The sequence below is a fragment of the Balaenoptera borealis genome (genome assembly GCF_965194805.1).
Source record: "Balaenoptera borealis genome assembly, chromosome: 19".
NCBI lineage: Eukaryota > Metazoa > Chordata > Mammalia > Artiodactyla > Balaenopteridae > Balaenoptera > Balaenoptera borealis.
In genome coordinates this window covers 54,488,463-54,511,031 of record NC_138878.1, presented here as the reverse complement: position 1 = coordinate 54,511,031, position 22,569 = coordinate 54,488,463, and the positions used below count along the sequence as shown (strand labels likewise).

The 22,569-nt window shown below is 39.0% G+C and overlaps 1 protein-coding gene across 4 annotated transcripts; it reads left to right on the top strand.

Moving 5' to 3' along the window:
• The first annotated feature begins 5,428 nt into the window (after positions 1-5,428).
• Positions 5,429-22,110, top strand: ZNF571 (zinc finger protein 571). 4 transcript variants are annotated; one of them, XM_082367332.1, is made up of 5 exons: positions 5,430-5,767; positions 8,831-8,919; positions 10,680-10,806; positions 11,081-11,176; positions 16,680-22,110. In XM_082367332.1, exons 2-5 carry the CDS (start codon positions 8,911-8,913, stop codon positions 18,371-18,373), a joined length of 1,926 nt encoding a protein of 641 aa, XP_082223458.1. In that variant the 5' UTR covers positions 5,430-5,767; positions 8,831-8,910; the 3' UTR covers positions 18,374-22,110. The 4 variants fall into 4 exon arrangements, with proteins under 4 accessions (XP_082223457.1, XP_082223458.1, XP_082223459.1 ...); XM_082367331.1 differs by having other exon boundaries at positions 5,429-5,767; positions 8,831-10,806; XM_082367333.1 differs by lacking the exon at positions 10,680-10,806.
• The last annotated feature ends 459 nt before the right edge of the window (positions 22,111-22,569 follow it).

Genomic DNA, 22,569 nt, shown 5'->3' with positions numbered 1-22,569 from the left:
GCCCTGGTCTGGGAAGATCCCACATGCCGTGGAGCGACTGGGCCCGTGAGCCACAGCTGCTGAGCCTGCGCATCTGGAGCCTGTGCTCCGCAACAAGAGAGGCCACGATAGTGAGAGGCCCGCGCACCGCGATGAAGAGTGGCCCCCGCTTGCCGCAACTAGAGAAAGCCCTAGCACAGAAATGAAGACCCAACATAGTAATCAATCAATCAATCAATCAATCAATCTTTAAAAAAAAAAAAGAAAAGAAATAAAAGGAATCCAAATTGGAAAAGAAGAAGTAAAGCTGTCATTGTTTGCCGATGACATGATACTACACATAGAGAATCCTAAAGATGCTACCAGAAAACTACTAGAGCTAATCAACGAATTTGGTAAAGTTGCAGGATACAAAATTAATGCACAGAAATCACTTGCATTCCTATACACTAATGATGAAAAATCTGAAAGAGAAATTAAGGAAACACTCCCATTTACCACTGCAACAAAAAGAATAAAATACCTAGGAATAAACCTACCTCAGGAGACAAAAGACCTGTATGAAGAAAACTATAAGACACTGATGAAAGAAATTAAAGATGATACAAATAGATGCAGAGATATACCATGTTCTTGGACTGGAAGAGTCAACATTGTGAAAATGACTATACTACTCAAAGCAATCTACAGATTCAATGCAATCCCTATCAAACTACCAATGGCATTTTTCACAGAACTAGAACAAAATATTTCACAATTTGTATGGAAACGCAAAAGACCCCAAATAGCCAAAGCAATCTTGAGAAAGAAAAACGGAGCTGGAGGAATCAGGGTCCTGGACTTCAGACTATACTACAAAGCTACAGTAATCAAGACAGTATGATACTGGCACAGAACAGAAATATAAATCAATGGAACAGGATAGAAAGCCCAGAGATAAATGTACACACATATGGTCATCTTATTTTTGATAAAGGAGGCAATAATATAACAATGGAAAAAAGACAGCCTCTTCAATAAGTGGTGCTGGGAAAACTGGACAGCTACATGTAAAAGAATGAAATTAGAACACTCCCTAACACTATACACAAAAATAAACTCAAAATGGATTAAAGACCTAAATGTAAGGCCAGACACTATAAAACTCTTAGAGGAAAACATAGGCAGAACACTCTACGACATAAATCACAGCAAGATCCTTTTTGGCCCACCTCCTAGAGAAATGGAAATAAAAACAAAAATAAACAAATGGGACCTAATGAAACTTCAAAGCTTTTGCACAACAAAGGAAACCATAAACAAGATGAAAAGACAACACTCAGAATGGGAGAAAATATTTGCAAATGAAGCAACTGACAAAGGATTAACCTCCAAAATTTACAAGCAGCTCATGCAACTCGATATCAAAAAAAGAAACAACCCAATCCAAAAATGTGCAGAAGACCTAAATAGACATTTCTCCAAAGAAGGTATACAGATTACCAACAAACACATGAAAGGATGCTCAACATCACTAATCATTAGAGAAATGCAAATCAAAACTACAGTGAGGCATCACCTCACACCAGTCAGAATGGCTATCATCAAAAAATCTACAAACAATAAATGTTGGACAGGGTGTGGAGAAAAGGGAACCCTCTTGCACTGTTGGTGGGAATGTAAATTGATACAGCCACTATGGAGAACAGTATGGAGGTTCCTTAAAAAACTAAAACTAGAACTACCATATGACCCAGCAATCCCACTACTGGGCATACACCCTGAGAGAACCATAATTCAAAAAGAGTCATTTACCACAATGTTCATTGCAGCACTATTTAACATAGCCAGGACATGGAAGCAACTTAAGTGTCCATTGACAGATGAATGGATAAAGAAGATGTGGCACATATATACAATGGAATATTACTCAGCCATAACAAGAAATGAAATTGAATTATTTGTAGTGAGGTAGATGGAACTAGAGTCTGTCATACAGAGTGAAGTAAGTCAGAATGAGAAAAACAAATACTGTATGCTAACACATATATGTGGAATCTAAAAAAAAAAGAAAAAAAAAAGTTCTGCAGAACCTAGGGGCAGGACAGGAATAAAGATGCAGACGTAGAGAATGGACTTGAGGACACAGGGAGGGGGAAGGGTAAGCTGGGACGAAGTGAGAGAGTGGCATGGACTTATAAATACTACCAAATGTAAAATAGATAGGTAGTGGGAAGCAGCCGCATAGCACAGGAAGATCAGCTCGGTGCTTTGTGACCACCTAGAGGGGTGGGATAGGTAGGGTGAGAGGCAGATGCAAGAGGGAGGAGATATGGGGATATATGTATATGTATAGCTGATTTACTTTGTTATAAAGCAGAAACTAACACACCATTGTAAAGCAATTATACTCCAATAAAGATGTTAAAAAAAAAAAAAGACTTCATTATCAGAGTGAAAGGCAAGCCATATCCTGGGAAAGATATCTACAATAAATATATCCTACAAAAGGCCTCATATCCCAGCATATGCAAATAGCTATAAATAAATAGAAAAAAAAACCCCACAAACTGACTTTAATGAAATGGTCAAGAGTTAAACAGGCAGCTCAGAGAGGTTATCCAAATGGTTGATATATGAAAGGATGCTAAAGTGAGTATTAATCAGGGAAATGCAGATTAAAATCACACTGAGATACTACTACCCACCTACTAGTATTGTAAAAATTTAAAAAGACTAACAATACCAAGTGTTCAAGAGGATATGGAGCAACTGGAATCCTTTACATTGCTGACATATGTGTAAACTGACACAAAGACCTTGGGAAATGGTTTGACAGTACCTACACATATAAATGTAAACCTACTTTATGATCCAGCTCTTCCACTCTTGGATTCCTAATAGAAATGAATGCTATGTCTACCAAAAAATATTTTAAGATTGATCATGGCAGATTTATTCATAGTAAGAAAAAACTGGAAATCACACAAATGTGTCAATATAGAATGAATAAATCATAGTAAGAATTGAAAAACTGCAGCCTACGGACAAAATATGGCCTGTCACCTATTTTTGTATGGCCAATGACCTAAGAAAGGTTTTGTATTTTTAAATGATGTAAAAAAAATAAAAATAAGAATAGCATTTTGCAACATGTAAGAATTATATGAAATTCAAATTTCAGTGTCTATAAAGTTTTACCAGAATATAGCCACACTCATTTGTTTACATGTTGTCTATGGTTGCTTTCATGCTACACTGGCAGAGTTGAGCAGTTGTGACAGAGAACATCTGGCACACAAAACCTAAAATATTTACTAGCTGGCTACAGGAATTATTCCTATACTCCATAACAAGGACTCATCTCAGAGCCATAATGTTGATTAAAAACATGCCAGACACAGGACTTCCTTGGTGGTCCAGTGGGTAAGACTCTGAGCTCCCAATGCAGGGGGCCCGGGTTCATCCCCTGGTCAGGGAACTAGAGCCTGCATGCATGCTGCAACTAAGATTTGCATGCTGCAGCTAAAGATCCTGCATGCTGCAACAAGATCCCGCATGCCACAACTAAGACCCGGCGCAGCATGCATAAATAAATATTTTTTTTAAAAAACATGCCAGACACATATCATTACACTGATTGCATTTAAATGAAGTTCAAGAATTCACAAAACTAATCTACAGTGCTAGAGGTCCAAATAATGGTCACTTCTAGGTGGAGTCAGAGATGACCAGGATGGGGCACAAGGGAACATTCTGGCGTCCTTGAAATGTTCTTTACCTTTTATTTATTTATTTTAATCAATTAATTAAGTTATTTATTTTTGGCTGAGTTGGGTCTTTGTTGCTGCGCGCGGGCTTTCTCTAGTTGCGGAGAGCCGGGGCTACTCTTCGTTGCAGTGTGCGGGCTTCTCATTGCAGTGGCTTCTCTTTGTTGCGGAGCACGGGCTCTAGGCACCCGGGCTTTAGTAGTTGCAGCACTGCGGGCTCAGTAGTTGTGGCACACGGGCTTAGTTGCTCCGTGGCATGTGGGATCTTCCCCGTGTTCCCTGCATTGGCAGGCGGATTCTTAACCGCTGCGCCTCCAGGGAATTCCCGAAATGTTCTTTATCTTGATCTGTGTGTGGTATGTAAAAAAAAATCATTGCGGTATATAGTAATATTTGTGGACTCTACGCAAATTATTCCCCCCAAAATAAAGACTAAAGCTGAATTTGCATTTTTCATCTCTCTTCATTTCAATGTAAAACTCATTTTTCAAATTATTTGCTAGATGAAATTACTTAAGTTTCTCCCCCTCCAAATCTTGAAGGCAAATTGATACTTCAGACTGCGCTGTCAAATTTAGCTAGCCACATATAGCTATTTAAATATAAATTTATTAAAATTAAACAAAATAAAAAATTTAGTTCTTCAGTCAAACTAGTCTCATTTCAGGTGCTCAATAGCCCAGTGTGGCCAGGGCTATGGTATTGGACAGCACAGACATCGCACATGGAATCCAGTTCTGCAGAAATATCTATTGGACAGCACTGCTCCAAATGTTACACGAATGTTAACCTCATTTTACAGGTGAGGAAACTGAAGCTTAAAGATACCACTATTACACAGAGCTGCATCATGAGACAATCATACCCACTCTCACAATACTATGCTCACCCATTTCTTTTCCCACATTCACTACTACAGGTGAACTCTCAATGTATCTTTCACTTAACATTTCTATAATTCCATGGAATCTATTCTAAATTCACAACCATGCAAAGAAAAAGCATTTTCTTACAAGTTATAAAATACTTAATCATAGACTGTCTGATTAATCCCATACCTCATCCTTAAAGCTATAGTCACACCATCCCCAGACTTTTAACACAATCCCAAATGGATCACATGCTTATCCACTAACATTCCTCACAGTCTCAAGCACAATCTGACACACATCACACTCCCCACAGTCTTCCCTTTCCCTGTAGAGGACACTTGCACTTGCGCGGGCGCGCGCGCGCGCACACACACACACACACACTCACACACACACACACACACACACGACCATGAAGTAAGCATCACACCCCTGAACCCCTTTGAGCAGCAACCCGGTAGTCACCGTCACCTCGTCCGGGCTAGAGCTCTGTCTAAGAAATTTGGACCCTGCTTCCTAGACTTCTGCAGGTTTTTCAGCCCTGGACTACATTTCTCTGAAGGCATCACTGCAAGACTCAAGCTCTGGTAACCTCTGGGATTTTCTAGAACCTCTGGGAAGTCACTTGAGTGAAATGAAATAGGTCGGCTCACACCGCAGCAGCGTGAGATCTCGGATTCAAGCAAGGGAACCCCGAGGCGCGCCCGATTCCGGACCACAGGACGTGGCCACTGCCTCTGGATTCTGTTGGATCGGGCCGGGTTCATGTTTAAGACTACATTTCCCGGAGGCCACCGCGTCCCTGCGCCATTTCGTACACTTACTCCGTTACTCCTTGGTTTAAGGATCCAGTCTGCAGCGGTAGGTGAGTGCACTACCTCGCTGGGACCCGCACGCTGCCTTTGGGTTGGAGCATCCAGAAGGAAGTTCTTATAAGGTGCTGGGAATACCGGTGTGCCGGCTGGGGCTCGGTGCTGACAGGAATCGAGACGATCCTGGCTCTGGACTACGTATCTCCAACTTCGTAGCACTCAGGTTAATTCCTTACGGAAGTCGGCCTTGCCAGTGCGGAGTGGCTGTGCCCTTCTCCGCTGGTCGTCGGCCGCTTCACTTCGGTTCCTAGCGGCGGAGGCGTGGTGCTATCAGCTGTGTTCCTCTGCGCCGCAGGTATGAGTGTGCACTTGGCGTCGCTCTCCGCCGGCAAAAGCGGCGCTGTGACTTTGGTTCCCGACCAACGGGAGCAGGGAGATGTTATCATGAACGTTCCACAGTGCTGGGTGTGTGAGTGTGCGCGCGCTTTTGTGGCCGCGTGACGGGCTCACCTGCCGCCTTCTAACGCACTTGGCTGCTGTGCCCCTTTAGTGACTGTGTACTCTCCCGCCATGAGACAGGGACAGAGTCTCTCCAGTTGAGAATCGCGCGGTTCCAGGTGCCGCAGTTCCAGAGAACGAGGCTATTCTGAAGATGCCCCTACAGTGAGAGTTTATGCCCCAGGAAGGCAGAAGACCACCCAAACAGGATGCCCCATTCTACTTTGAGAACCCTATGGGGAAAAACTGATCCCTCTCTCAGCCTGAAGTTGTTGTGGGAATTGGTCCTAAACTGTTTGGTCGGCTCTGGGAAAGGCTTGATATCCTTTGCTTCTTTTTTCTCTGTTCTACTTTTTCCAACAGAAGTATACAGAGGAAAGGAAAAAAATATTGCACAGCTAAAAGTCTCTTCTAAAATATGTTGCCATTTTCTTTCTTCTCTCGAGTTTCTTCTTTTCAAGATGCTGCTACCTCCTGCAACATCTTCCTAAGGAGAAACCTTAGGAGAAACCAGTGACTGTCCTTAGGCATTGCTATCCCTGTGAATCATAGCGCTCCAGGGATGGCCTCACCAGTCTACTCTACTCACCAACCACACCTGCACCTCTCCTTTTCCACCTGATGACAAATCAGCCCTTTCTGGTCTAAGATTTTTGATGAAAGATAACTATACTTTCTGGAGGAAATGTGGACTTTTGTTTTAATTTTGTATGGAAATTTTCAAGCAGGGTAGAAAATAATATGACCCCAATGTGTCCAACGCTCAGCTGTAATTTAACACATTTGCAAATATCCTTATACCTATCCATCCCCCTTTTTCCTTTAGTATTTCAAAGTGTATTTTAATCACATGTATGCTTATGTAACCAAAAGGACATATTTTAAAATAATAACCATGATGCTATCTCAACTTTAAAAACTAAGTCATTCCATAATATCATATACCCAGTATATATTCAAACTTCCCCAATTCTTTGGAAGATAGATTTTTTTTTACAATTGGTTTGTTCAAATCATGATTCAGATAGGTCCACACATTACATTTGGTTGTCAAATCTCTCTTTTTATTAAAATTTTTTAAAAAAATATTTTGGAGGACTGGCATGTGGGATCTTAGTTCCCCAACCAGGGATTGAACCCTGGCCCCCTGCACTGGAAGCGTGGAGTGTTAATCACTGGACTGCCAGGGAAGTCCCTGTCAAGTCTCTTAAGTTTCTTTAATCCATAACTCTTTTCTCTATTTTTTGTTTTTATTTTATTTTAATTGTTGCCATTGATTTGTAGAAAAACTAGGTTATTTGTTTATAGAACACTGTGCATTCTCCTTTTGGCTAATTTCTTCCTTGTGGTGTCATATAATTAGTTCCCCTATGCTACATATTTCTGTTAAGGGGTAGTTAGATCTAGAGCCTTGATCAGATTCAGATCATATTTTGCCTAAATCACATTTTCAGGCAAAAATAATTTATAGGTCATGTTGTGTACTTCCTGTGACATCACATCCTGAGGTTTTTTAAAGTCTGGTGTCCCACTTCTGGTGATGCCATGTTGATTGGTGTTCCAGTGCTGTCCACTTAATTCTTCCTTTATAAAATGCCCTCTTCCTCTTTCACCTAAAGCATGCATTCTCAATGGCAGAAGGAGGGGTATTGCCCCCACAGGGGTGAAACTTGGTTCTTGGCAGAGAGGGGGACAAAACTCATATTAAATATTATAATGGTTTGTGGACACTACATAAACACACATACAGTATATCTGTGGTATTAAAATTTCATAGGTAAGTGGTGTCAGGAGAAAAGTTGTCTTAAAAGGCTTTGGGAGAACTAATAATGAAAAAGAAGGGTAAGAAACACTGACGTAGAGGTTATAACATCCATTTATGATTGATGCTGAGATCTATTATTTTATTAAGGGTTACATATAGTGATTTTTAAAAAAAATTCTCTCAATTCCTTCTGCATTTCTTAGCTGGAGTTCTATAAATGAGAACTTTTCTTCATCAACTATTTGGTTTTCCTAACTTAGCAAATTTCTGAGTGATAGGAGTGTCTTTTGTTATTCATAATGAACCCCTTTTGATCACACCTGAATTTATGCTAATGAGGTAGCTTGGAGTGTGGCCCCTAGATAGCTTCAGGATGGAGCTGATCACCAGAAAGACCAAATGATTAGAGGGTTGGAACTTTCCAACCCACCCACTGACCTGACCTCCAGGAAAGGGGAGGGTGGGACTGGAGGTTAAGCCCTATAAAAACTCTTGAACTAGATTTGATGAGCTTCTGGGTTAGTGAACACCTTGAGGTGCTTTGAAGGTGGCAATCCCAAAGAGAGCACTGGAAACTCCAAGCTCCCCCTCCGCCATACCTTGCCCTATGCATCTTTTCCATATGGCTGCTCCTAAATTGTATCCATTATAATAAATTGGTAAACATAAGTGAAGTGCTTTCCTGAGTTCTGTGAGCCATCCTAGCAAAGTATAGAACCTTAGGAGGGGATTGTAGGAGCCCCCAATTTATAGCTGGTTGGTCAGAAGTACAGTGGCCTGGGATTTGCGATTGGCTTCTGAAGTCAGGAGCAGTCTTGTGGGCCTGAGCCTTTAAGCATGGGAGCGAAGCATCTCACTTAGAATGTGGGCCCTGGGGAAGCGCTGCTCCCCAGGGCTCCCTGGGTACTCCCCTATCCTAGAGATGTAAGATGCCCATGGAAACTGGCACCCTCTGGGGTCCTGTTCAGCATCATGGGGATTAAGGAAAAGTCTGGCCTGAATTCCCTCTGCTCTATCTGGATTCCACTGGATTTGTAAGAGGGCTGAGATTTTCCCAAACTTCCCTCAAAGAGGGGAAATAAAGGTAGTTCCAAGGTGCTCATTTTGTGGGCTCTGAGGCAAGCTTGTTCTCATGGTTTTGTTTTCCGTCTCCAGCCCTGCTCTCCTCTTAGGACTCTGCACATCTCCAGGAGAGGAACCCAGAAAGTTGATCAGTTCTGACAGTTCTCAAAACCATGCCTCACGTGAGTTGCTGTTTCTTCTTTCCTCCCTGAAGTGCAATCATTTTGTTGGGTTATATGAACACCAGATATGTTTATTCCCATATTTTCTGTGTTGCTTAGTCCTGTAAAGGAACTGCTCCCAAATTTCTCCCATTCCAGTGAGTGATCGTAGCAAAGAGCTTCATTCTTCTCTAAATGTTTTTCCCTGCACCAGATGGTATTCTGCCAGGAGCCATGAGGAAGCAGAAATATCTCCCCTTAAGAGTAGTATTAGCACAGTGGTTTAGTGAGGTAGTTAAATGAGACACATGACAGACTTTCATCTCTACAAACCTCAGTTTTCCACTTGGAAGTGACAACATTTCTGCTGGTTGTTCCCAATCTCAGTGTGTGGTGAGATTTTTTTGTGAGGCTTTTGAAATTGGTTGGGGAACTGAGTCCTGAGAAGAAAGAGATCTTGCCTCTTGTACAGTTTCATGATGCTGCTGTAACAAATTACTACAAACTTAGTGACTTAAACACAAACTTACTGTCATACTTCTGGAGGTTGGAATCTGAAATCAGTCTTATAGGGCTAAAATCAAGGTGTTGGTAGATCTGTGTTCCTTCTGGAGGTTCCAGAGGAAAATCTATTTTCTTGCATTTCCAGCTGCTAGAGGCTGCTCACATTCCTTGGCTCAAGGGTCCCCTCCATTTTCAGAGCCAGCAATCACATCATTCTGAGCTCTGCTTTCATTATCACATCTCCTTCTTTGACTCTTCTGCCTCCCTCTATCACTTAAAATACCCTTGTGATCCCATTGGGCCCAACCAGAAAATCCAGGATAATCTCCCCAAGATTCTTAATTTAATCACATCTACAAAGTCCCATTTGCCATGTAAGGTAACATACTCACAGGTTCCAGGGATTAAGATATGGACATCTTTGTGGGGTCATTAGTCTATCTACCACATCCCTCTTGCCAAGAAACCAATGAGAGGCAAGGCTTACCTTGGAGTTGGCCAGAATGTGTCAGAGTGATGCCTGTGTGCACCTAGACTGGCATCCATCAGCCTGCTGTAGCCTAGGAACACAGAAAGTGGGAGCAAATAAAATCTGCCAGATGTATACTCTTTTGAGAATTTTAGATTCCTAGAGGTAAAGACATTAAAGAACATTAAAGACATTAAAGAATTTGTTTTAAATACTCCCAAATAAGCAGATCATTACATCCATAAAATGAAAATACTGTATGTCCATTATATTTGGTGACATAATATAGTGACTTAATGAACTTGAATCTTCAAAAAGATTCTAAGTTATATCCAAATTCTATGTTCCAGTCCAGAGATTTGTTAAAAAATTGTTTGGAAAGATTTCATCAATTTGGTTTATCCTTTTCTTTAAAGAGAGAAGATAATTTTGGAAAGAACCCCTTAGTTGAGAATTTATTTATTATTTATTGAGAATTAGAAAGCTTAAAGTGCTGTGTGATTGCATACAATATTTCATTTAATTGGGAAACTGCAATCATCTGGCCTTTTGTATTCCCAGACCTTTCTGGATAATGCAATTGTCCTAGTATACATAGGAAGTTTTGTCTGCGGCAATAGCAGTGATCAAGGATCATGTTGACACTACAGTTCAGGCACCCAATTTCCTTCAATGTTACAGGTGTTCGGCCATGGCATATTGTTTATTATATCACCCCCTTCCTTCAATGCCCTCCTCCTTCTTACCTCATTTCACCTCAAAATCATCATCATATTTTCACAAATAATGAATGGATTTGTTGTTTCAGTGGTTGGTAACTTTCAGGGATGTGGCCATCAACTTCTCTCAGGAGGAATGGGAATGCCTTGACCCCATTCAGCGGGATTTGTACAGGGAGGTCATGGTGGAGAACTACAGCCACCTGATCTCACTGGGTAAGATCATTTTACACAGTTTTCAGAATTTGTCTCCCATACTTTCTGCCTCCTTCATTGTGAATTTCTGATTTCTATTCCCTAAGGAAATGTTTGAGTTTTTTAAAAGTAGAAGTAGATAGCCCCACTGTGTACCTTTTTATTTCTCACCCTTCGGACCTTCACATCTTCCTTCATCACTTCCTGTCAATTTCTTTTCTTTGATGACCAATGGACTGGATTTGAATCTGGGACTCTTCATCCCATGACCATGTCCCATTTCTTTTCTTTTAAGCTGGATGTTCGATCCCTAAGCCAGACGTGTTTTCCTTACTGGAGCGAGGGAAGGAGCCATGGATGGTGGTGAGAGCCATGACAAGATGGAGCTCAGGTGAATAAGAGCTGGCCACGCAGGATCAGCTATTGCTGATAATAATACAGCTGCTTTATGAAGTGACAACACTTTGCGATGTTTGTGTGAAGCTCCCTTCAAAGGCCTGTGGAAAGAAGACCTGAGACCTAGGGAGAGCAGGAAGGTGATATCGACATGAGTTCCCAAAGGAACTTCCTTTCCAACTCCCATTTACCGCTCTTCCTCCTACATTCACCCCACCCTTTTTTTAAAATTAATTAATTTATTTATTTATTTATTTATCACTTTTGGCTGCGTTGGGTGTTCGTTGCTGCACGCGGGCTTTCTCTAGTTGCGGTGAGTGGGGGCTACTCTTCATTGCGGTGTGCAGGCTTCTTATTGCAGTGGCTTCTCTTGTTGCAGAGCACGTGCTCTAGGCGCCCAGGCTTCCGTAGTTGTGGCGCCCTGGCTTAGTTGCTCTGCGGCATGTGGGATCTTCCCAGACCAGGGCTCGAACCCGTGTCCCCTGCATTAGCAGGCGGATTCTTAACCACTGTGCCACCAGGGATGTCCCCCCCTTTTGCTTTAATGAGGAAACTACCTTTGGTTTCTTCCAAGACAGTCCTTTTTTCTATTTCTTGATTGAGTTTTTTCCCAGTTGTTCTTTTTTATTTAGCTAGGTATCTCCAACCAGCAAACGTTTGTTGAGAGCTTATTGTGTTCTTAGATTAGGATGGGCAGGGATGATATCTCAGAGGAGGTAACGTTTGAACTGAGACCGGAAAGAAATTAGCTGTGTAAAAATAAGGCAAGTGTGTGTTCAGGCAGAGAGAACAGAAGTGCAAAGGCCCTGAGGAGAGGCTGAGCTTCCTTTATTTGAGGATCAGCAAGAAGGTCAGTGTGGCTAGAACAGAGTGAGTGAAAGTGGAAATTAGAGATGAGGTCAGAGAAATAGGCAGAGATCAGATCATATGAGGCCTTGTAGGCCATTTCAAGGAGTGAGGTTTTATCCTAGGTATGATAGGGAGCCCTTGGAGACTTTTGTGCAGATGAGTAGGGGATTATTGTTTAAAGATCACTCTGGGTGTTATGTGTAGGAAGATGGTAAGAATGGAAGCAGAAGACCAGTTAGAGGACTGGTTCAAGAGTCTATATTAGAGATAATAGTGGCTTGGAATGGGGTTTAATATGTGGAGGTGATGAGAATGGGTTATATTCTGGTTATATTTTGATGGTAGGAGTAATAGGATTTGCTGAAGGATTGGAAATAGAAAGAGGCATCAGAATTTGGAAGCCTGCAGATGGAAGTCAAGAGTTACGCATTTGAGATGCCCATTAGATATCTCCATAGAGAAGTTAGACACACATTTGAAAGCCTGCAGGAGGGTAGTCAGGACTGAAGAGATAAATATAGGATTAATCTCTGTATGATGGGACGAGATGAGATTATGGAGGGATTGGTTTAGATGGAAAGCAAGGTAAATAAAGTCCAAGGGCTAAACCATGGGGCATTCCAACATTTAGTTGGGAAGAGGAAAATGATCCAGCAAAGGAAATTGAGGAGCTTCCTGAATAACATGTGATCTAGGAAGTAATTGGGAATTCAGTGTACTGGAAGCCACGACAAACACAAGGAGAGAGTGGTTAACTGTGAAAGATACTGCTAAGAGCTCAAGTAAGATGAAGGCTAAGAACTGACTATTGGATTTGGCAAGATGAAGGATATTGGTGACCCTGACAAAGTAGGTTTGGAAATGAGAGGAACAAAAACCTGATTGTAGAGGATTAAAAAGAGAATGAAGAAGGAATAAGTCAACAGTAAAAACTACAGTGGGATAGTGAGTTAACTCACCAGACAGTGTGGAAGGCCCATTTGAGGAGCTCTCAAAGGTACAAACAGAGTTTTTAAATGCTTTAGAAGTTTTAAATAACAGTATTATAATAGTGAGGAAAAAGAAGTATGATATAATAATGAGGAAAAAGAAGTTTGATTCAAGTTTGTATATGTAACTACATAAAAGTGCAGGGAAAAAACCTGGAAGTAAATACAGCAAAATGTTAGTTATAAGGGGAGTAAAGTGGAATACAAAGTATAGACAGGAAGTACAGACAACTCTTTTGAGAAGTTTTGCCAGGAAGGAGTACAGTAAATGGATAGGAGCTGCAAAGTGAACCAAAGAATCAAAGGAGAGGTTGTTTTGTTTTGATTTCAAAGGAGAGTCTTTAAGATGGAGATAAGTAATAGATGGTATAAGGTAAATGAAATATGGGTGGTAGTGGTCAAAAGGATGATTGCTCGAAACTGAACTTTTAGAGGTGTTGTGATTATTGGTAACAATAAGGTCTATTATATCTGCTATGGGAGAGGGTAGGTGGAATGAAGTGAAGGAAAACAGTGTTTCAGGGGAAGCAGTGTGCTCAAGGTTTCAATCAGAGCAAGAAGGTGAAGAGGATAATCAGAAGGGAGGCTGAGATTAGAGTACTTCTGGAAAGTATACTGTGAGTTCCAGAAGGTCTGTTGGTTAGCATGCAGTAGAACATTGGGTCATAACAGAGGATGTCCAGACCTGGATTGGGATGAGAGTCTTAGTGATGACCAAGGACCCAGGAAGCCAGGGCTTTTCAGAGGTAATTGGATACCCAGAGATGTCAAGCATTACAGGATTGGTCCTGAGTGGTCTCTTTGGGGAAGGTGGGTGCTTATTTCTGTTACAAACTAAGAGTGATGGGACTGTCACACTAAGAGTTTATGGAAATCAAGACCTCCCAGGAGAAACCAGCCTTAATAGCAGGATGTGGAGGTCTTACCAGCACCAAAAGCTATGGGGGCCTTTCTTTTAGGCTGCAGTGAGTGGAGTGGTTGTCTTAATAGAAGAAAGAATTGTAGGTGCAGTGTTGCTATAAGTCTGGGTTTGGGGAAGGCTTTTCAGGAATTGCAAAGGTCTGTGACATTTCAGATGAGCCCTGAAAGGATGGAAAGCCAGTAGGGAGGCTGAGGGTAGAGGGAAGAGCATTCCTAGCAGAGGGAACAAGGTACTGAAGGCTATAAGAGGATAGAGCCTGGTGTATATGAGATATTCAAAGAAGACCCTTGTAGTTGGAGCCTAGTAAGGGAGAGGTACCAGGTGTGAGTTTGGAGAAGCTGGCAGAAGCCAGGCCAGGCAGCACCTTCTAGGGGTTATGAAATGACCTGATAGGCTGTGAGCAGCATTTGTTTTTTGTTTGTTTGTTTTTTAACATCTTTATTGAATGTGAGCAGCATTTGTTTTTATTTTTTGGTTTAGTTTTGTTTCATAAATAAAATAAAACAGAAGAGAAAATAAAATAAAATATTAGAATGCATCACATGTAAAAAAGATAATTTCATGACCTATTTGTCTTGTTTATGTTTGTGCATGTGTACTCACAATATAACATGCATAATAATATAACATGCATTTCTTATTGTGAGGTTGCAGTCAAAAGCAGTTTGAAAAATGCTACTAACAAGTTTGAATTTTATCCCAAAAGCATTTGCAAGCTTATGAAGAATCTTATATAGGACAGTGACATAATGTGATTTACACATTTAATATATTACTCTGACTGCCAGATGGAGATTAGAAGGATGGGTCTCATGACGTTACTGAGTAGGTTATTGTCGTGGTTCAAATGAGAGTTGCTTTGGGCGTCCTCGGAGTGTTGGCAGTGGTGTTGGGGATAAGGAAACAGATTCAAGAGCTATTTAGGAGATAGACTCAGTAGGACTCGAGGGGGTAAGAGTGAAAGGGGCCTTTCAATATGCCTTCTGCTTTTCAGACTCCATTTTGTTGTCTTCAGCCATCACCCCTTTTGCAGTTTTCCCAGTTATTCTTGCATTGATTTAATGACAATAAAAAGAACTACTTACTTGAGTACCTTTTCATACATACTCCTCACCCTCAGAAAGGTTTTAAGATTTGGGTATTCTTATCTTCACTTTCTTTATCCCACTAGGTTGTCATTTAGCACCTTACCCTGTGTGGTCTCACAGTGCTTCCCACCCCAGAATCATTAGATTTATATTTCTTCCCATTTTTATTATCATGTTACTATAACATGGAGAGCAGTTTGGAATCTAAACTGGATTTATCTGGTCCCTTACACTGTTCCGTTAATCACCATATTCCAGTTGGTTTCTTTCCTACTGTCTTGTAAACCATATTGTGCTTCTCTGACAGAAAGTAGAAGCCAGATACTCTCATCCCAGTACATTTTGCTGACGAGTTGGTGTTAAATTGAGCCGTGTGGGGGTTTTTGTTTACAGTTTGCAGTTTCATTGTACTTTACTGTTTACAGTTTCATTGTACTTTACAGTTTACAGTTTCATTGTACTTTACAGTTTGCAGTTTCATTGTACTTTACAGTTTACAGTTTCATTGTACTTTTTAGCAAAAGCACGTTTTCCTCAGATTTCTGACTCTTATTTCTAAAAGACCGTTTGAACTTGAATTTACTGATATATGTTTATTTTCTTTCCCACTACCATCCTCTATTACACTCTACAGCCTATATGCAGTGTTGCCAGAGTGTGCCTGGAGCTCCAGTCACAGTGGATAGTGTTCTTCTACATTTGAAAATTTACACCCATCTCTCAACTTTGTTCAGAATAACATAAAATTTTCTTTAGTGTATGAAGTTGTCACTATTTCTAGAACATTATAGAACCTTATGCTTTTCTGGGAAATATGAGAACATTTGGCCTTGAGTAGAAGATACTGGAAACAAAGACCTGAAAAAATACATGAAGGGAAAAAGAAAACACTGTGTTTGCTTTCTATGTTCTGGGGAATAGCTATAAAGAGGCGTATTTTTCCCACACTTGAAGCTTGAGGAATAGGAGGATCAACATAAATAAAGAAAATGTAATTCTAGAATTGCAAAGATTGAAACAAGAATGAAGAAGAAGGTGCAGATATAGAGAATAAGGACATGGCATGGACCCAATTAGAGTTTTCAGTGATAGTCTTTCTGAGCAGCTGGCATTTAAGTTAGTATGTTTTAGATGAAAAGAAACTGGCCTTGCAGAGAGCATTCGTGGCAGATGGAACAGCATGTGAGGGAGTCTAAAATGCATAAGAATTTGATAAGAGGCTATTACAGTGAGAGATGGGTGGCTTGGCCTAATGTGGTTGTAGTGGATGTGGTCAGATATTTGATAAATTTTGACAGGAGAGCTAATAGGATTTGTTGATAGATTGGCTATCCACCCAGGCATTTGTTTGTTTATTTCCAGGGGTGTTTTTGTGGTAATTTTATAAGCTTCCTTGGTGATTCTAATCCACTCCAAAGTTTGAGAACCACTGACTTAATCTGTTTTCTTAATTAATTTTCCCCCTATAAATTCCCCTCATTCTATGTTCTCTCCTTGTGCCTTTTTTTTAAATTGCACAAAATTTTTAGCAATGTTTAAGCCATTCTGTTCTTATGAGAATTATCATTTTATCTGCCATTTTTACCTTAGAAGGTTTATTTTTTCTTACAAACAAAAACAGCAGGAATTTGCTTTCTTGTTATTTTACAGACTTGGAATACAGCTGTGAGACCAAAAAGTCATGTCCAGAAAAGGGAACTTATGAAATGGAATCACTGCAATGGGAGAATATGAGGAAACCTATCAGCCATAACCTTGAGTGCAATGATCTTGGAGAAAATACAGAGTGCAAAGGCAAGTTTGAGGATCAACAGAGAAGTCAGGAAAGACCATACATGCACATGAAAATTACCTGTAAAGAAGAGGCCACTCAAAGCCATTCCATGTCCCCTATTCTTCATCAGATAAATCCTACCAAGGAAAAATTGTACAAATGTAAAGAATGTAAACAAGCTTTCAGCTACTTGTCATGCCGTATTCAACATAAGAAAAGTCATAATAAAGAAAAACACTCTGACATTAAGAAATGTAGGAAGATCTTCAGCAAAAAGCCAACCTATATTCAACATCAGAGGATTCAGAATGGTGAGAAACCTTATGAGTGTATGGAATGTGGAAAGGCCTTTGGTCGTAGTTCTGATCTGATTCAACATCAGAAAATTCATACTAATGAAAAACCTTATCAATGTAAAGCATGTGGGAAGGCCTTTATTCGTGGTTCACAACTCACTGAACATCAGAGAGTTCATACAGGAGAGAAACCATATGAATGTAAGAAATGTGGAAAAGCCTTTAGTTATTGTTCACAATATACACTCCATCAGAGAATTCATAGTGGTGAAAAACCTTATGAATGTAAGGAATGTGGGAAGGCCTTTATTCTTGGCTCTCAGCTTACTTACCATCAGAGAATTCATAGTGGTGAGAAACCCTATGAGTGTAAGGAATGTGGAAAGGCTTTTATTCTTGGTTCACACCTTACTTATCATCAAAGAGTTCATACTGGTGAAAAGCCTTACAGATGTAAAGAATGTGGGAAGGCCTTTTTATGTGCCTCCCAACTTAATGAACATCAGAGAATTCACACAGGTGAGAAACCCTATGAATGTAAAGAATGTGGAAAGGCCTTTTCTCGTGGCTCACAACTTACTTATCATCTGAGAGTTCATACAGGTGAGAGACCCTATAAGTGCAAAGAATGTGGGAAAGCCTTTATTTCTAATTCTAATCTTACTCAACATCAGAGAATTCATACAGGTGAGAAACCTTACAAATGTAAGGACTGTGGAAAGGCCTTTATTTGTGGCAAACAACTTAGTGAACATCAGAGAATTCATACAGGTGAGAAACCCTTTGAATGTAAGGAATGTGGAAAGACCTTTTTTCGTGGTGCATATCTTACTCAACATGAGAAAATTCATGGTGAGAAGCATTATGAATGTAAGGAATGTGGGAAGACCTTTTTTCGTACCACACAACTTACATATCATCAGAGAATTCATACAGGTGAAAAACCCTACAAATGTAAGGAATGTGACAAAGCTTTTATTTATGGCTCACAACTTAGTGAACACCAGAGAATTCATAGAGGTGAAAAACCCTATGAATGTAAGCAATGTGGGAAGGCCTTTATTCGTGGTTCACACCTTACTGAACATCTAAGAACTCATAATGGTGAGAAACCCTATGAATGTAAGGAATGTGGGAAGGCCTTTAGTCGTGGCTCAGAACTTACTCTACATCAAAGGATCCATACTGGTGAGCAACCCTATGCATGCATCCAGTGTGGTAAAGACTTTAGACGTCATTCACAACTTATTCAACATATGAGGCTTCATAATTGAGAAAGCTTTATATATGATTTAATATAAGAAAGCCTTCACCCATCTTCAGCAGCTCTGGAATATTAGAGAACTCATATTATGTTTGTAATGAATATAGGACATCCTTTTGATTGTGTTCAAAATCAACTCATTTTTAGAAAGCTTATATTAACTTCATGAATGCAGAAATAAATGACTTCTGGAACCCATTAAACATTTTTAAAAATCTCTATAACCCTGGAATGTAATGCTGAATTATATCCTTTATTGAGCACCATCTCTATTTTAATATTTCCTAACTGTGAAATTGGATAGGTTACTTAACTTCTCTGTGCCTCCATTTCTTTATGTGTAAAATACTATAATGGTATAATAATGATCAAATTGTAAGTGATTAAACACATGTAACTCCCTTTGGACAGTATCTGATACTCAGTGTTATTATCGTTATTATTATTATCATTATCATGATTATTATCATCATTATTAATGCTATTAGAGAAGTCAAATGGTGGAATATTTTATAAGTGCCATAGAGAGATGTAAACATTCTATTACCATCTATCCCCTTTTGAACCCAAATAATTTATTCTATGACAAGAGCTTTAGAACATAATAAGAGTATGAAGGCCTCTATTTTAGAGCTCATAAATTTTGCTGCACCAGAAAATTCATACTGGAAAGAAACTCTATGGAAGAAATTTCTTTACGGTTGTAGAGCTTTTTTATAAAATCAAGGAGAGGTGATTTTTCTACAACAAATTACAAAAGCAGAAGTCATTTTCCACATTTTCTAATTACTACTTTAAGGATAAAAGAATTTACCAACAAAATGATAGCCAAGTTAATGCCATTAAAAAAAACCTATAAAATATTGTCTTAAATGAGAAATCAAAGCAAAATTTACCAACTACAGTTTTTCCTCATTATCTGAACCTAATCTATTCCTGATAACATGATGAACAGTAAATTTTCTGATGCCCAAACTTCAGAGCCTACCTACATCCCATTACTTCAAATGGGAAAAATAATGTTTCCAACCCATTCAAGTACCCTAACCAATTTTCCCAAACATAATTTAAATTCAAGTTAAACCACTTACATGACTTCTCTCAGGGATTTCTGAATAATATAAAACATTTAAAACCCAGTTAACAAGTAATTAATTAGCAGACATGTTTGTGCATGCAATTATTTTGAACATTATAAAGTATGAATTATGTTTTTCTTCTACAATTCAAGGAACAGATACTATGACGATATATAATGAAATGTATTAGTACATAATGGAAATAAATAACAATTAGTAAAATAAAAGAAAATAATAATAAAAGTAAAATAAAAGACATTGATAGAAGAATTGATACAAAATTTCCCAAGACAATACTTTTCCATATGCGAGGCACTCTGCTGTTTTCTATTACATAGTCTGTAATGAACACTGCAGCCCACTTAGTTGTCTTCACAACTTAATATTGTTCATTATCCCCACTCTAAAAAAGACTGGTTTTACATATATATTACAAAATTATAATCTAAATGTTAATCCCCCCTTTTTTAAACAACAACAAAAAGATAAGTGTGATTGAGAACCATTAGAACACTCTGAATCATTAGTGTAACCACGGTGATGCCAATGCAGTCATGCATTCTCCGCTCAGATTCGACAAACTGTGCCATCATTGGTCAGTTGTTTACAATTCAGGGACTACCATTATTGCCCAACTAAATTTAAAGAAAATGTAAATAATGGAATGTAAGTAGAATGTTATGTGCTACAATGATAATAAGTTATTGATAATACCTCTGACAAGTAATATATATGCATGTTAGCAGCCTTTTGTAGAAAATACCCAGAACCAGATTTTCCTAAGATACATTCAAGAAATAATAATCTCCAAAATACCTTTGGAGATGAAGTGTTCTGCCTCATTGCATATAAGGCCATGCATAACCAAATTTTCTTATTGGCTTAATGAATTCCACTTTGAACAAGCCAAATTAAAAAATTGTAAGAAGTCCCGCAATAAAGAAAATATTACCTTGTTTAACCCATTGTTTCCCAGTCCTGACCATGAATCCCTTCTATTCCATAATACTTAATATTTTGTGTTGTGAACACACTTCGAGAAATCTATTCTTGACCAAAAGGAATAATTATAAGAGGAAATTTAAGGCATAATTGCAGTTATTTAAATTTAGTGGGTGGCATAATGCTTTTCTGTTCTACAATCAGTCACTAACCTATACAGGGACAATCCTTCTAGCTTAAATTTTCACAATCGTTTCCCTACTCTGTCATCTTAGATCAATTTAGTAAGGTTTTTATTCTTGATGCTGTTGTTACAAGATTGTTTAACAGGAGAAACTTGAATGAATGCTAATTATCTCAGCACTGTTATGTTTATTTCATAAATCAAATTTTAAAACTTAGGGTTTACCTTTTAAGGTAGTGGGAGGGGATAGGAATGTACACTAATCAAAGGATTATTAAAGACAAATGGAAGTCGTGGCTGCAATACTGGTTTAGTTGCTACTTTAAGATATATTGATACCATCATAACTGTTCAAAATTAAGCTTTATTTCCCTTACATGCATATAATTCTTTTCAAAAGTCATTACATTCCTCTTACAACATTCCATATTAAAGTTTACGCCATACCAAAGAAATAGTGCAAAAAATTAAAAAATAGCTGAGTAATATTCCATTGTATATATGTGCCACATCTTCTTTATTACTCAGCTATAAAAAGAAACGAAATTGAGTTATTTGTAGTGAGGTGGATGGAGTTAGAGTCTGTCATACAGAGTGAAGTAAGTCAGAAAGAGAAAAACAAATACAGTATGCTAACACATATATATGGAATCTAAGGGAAAAAAAAAAAGTCATGAAGAACCTAGTGGTAAGACGGGAATAAAGACACAGACCTACTAGAGAATGGACTTGAGGATATGGGGAGGGGGAAGGGTAAGCTGTGACAAAGTGAGAGAGTGGCATGGACATATATACACTACCAAACGTAAAATAGATAGCTAGTGGGAAGCAGCCGCATAGCAGAGGGAGATCAGCTCGGTGCTTTGTGATCACCTAGAGGGGTGGGATAGGGAGGGTGGGAGGGAGGGAGATGCAAGAGGGAAGAGATATGGGAACATATGTATATGTATAACTGATTCACTTGGTTATAAAGCAGAAACTAACACACCATTGTAAAGCAATTATACTCCAATAAAGATGTTAAAATAAATAAATAAATAAATAAAAATTAAAAAATAAATCACCTTCACTATCTCCCAACCATCTACTGTTAAAACTTTGGTTTTTATTTTTTGTTGTTTCCTTCTGTTTTCAAATATGGTCCACAGCTGAATGTAATAAGAGTATGTTTTAATGGGATAAGTACCCATTTATCTGTAACTTGCTTTATTTTGTTTGAACTTAAAAAAAAATATTTATTTATTTATTTATTTGGTTGCACCAGGTCTTAGTTGCAGCAGGTGGGCTCCCTAGTTGCGGCTCACTGGCTCCTTAGTTGCGGCATGTGGGTTCCTTAGTTGCGGCATGCAAACTCTTAGTTGCAGCATGCATGTGGGATCTAGTTCCCTGACCAGGGATCGAACCCGGGCCCCCTGCATTAGGAGCGCAGAGTCTTATCCACTGCACCACCAGGGAAGTCCCTCTTTAAACTTTTTATTGTAGAAAATTTCAAATGTATACCAAAATAGAATAGTAAAATGAACAGCTGTGAACTTACCACATATTTTTTTTTTTTTTTTTTTTTTTTTACCACATATTTTTAATAATCACCCATTTTTTGCCTTTCTTGTTTCATCTTCCAAATATTTTTGGCTAGGATATTTTAAAGCCAAGCCAGTATATTATGTCATTTGCCCTCTACATATTTCAGTGTGTATCTTGAACAGCTGACTCATTTTAAAAATTTTATTAATTATAGTTGGTTTATTTGAGTAGGATTTAAATGAGGTCTGCACATTGCATTTGGTTGGTATGTCTCTTGTGCACTGTGCTTTTCTTATTTAAAATGCCTACAATAAAACAGGAACATTGTAACAGCAATGCCATGATATATCCTACCCATTCCCCCCAAGCTGGGTATTCAGGTTCTTTCTTTCTTTTTTTTGTTTGTTTGTTTTCAGTGTACAACCAGGAGATTTTTAAATTCATGGTCATTTGTGGGGTTTTTTTGTTTGTTTTTTG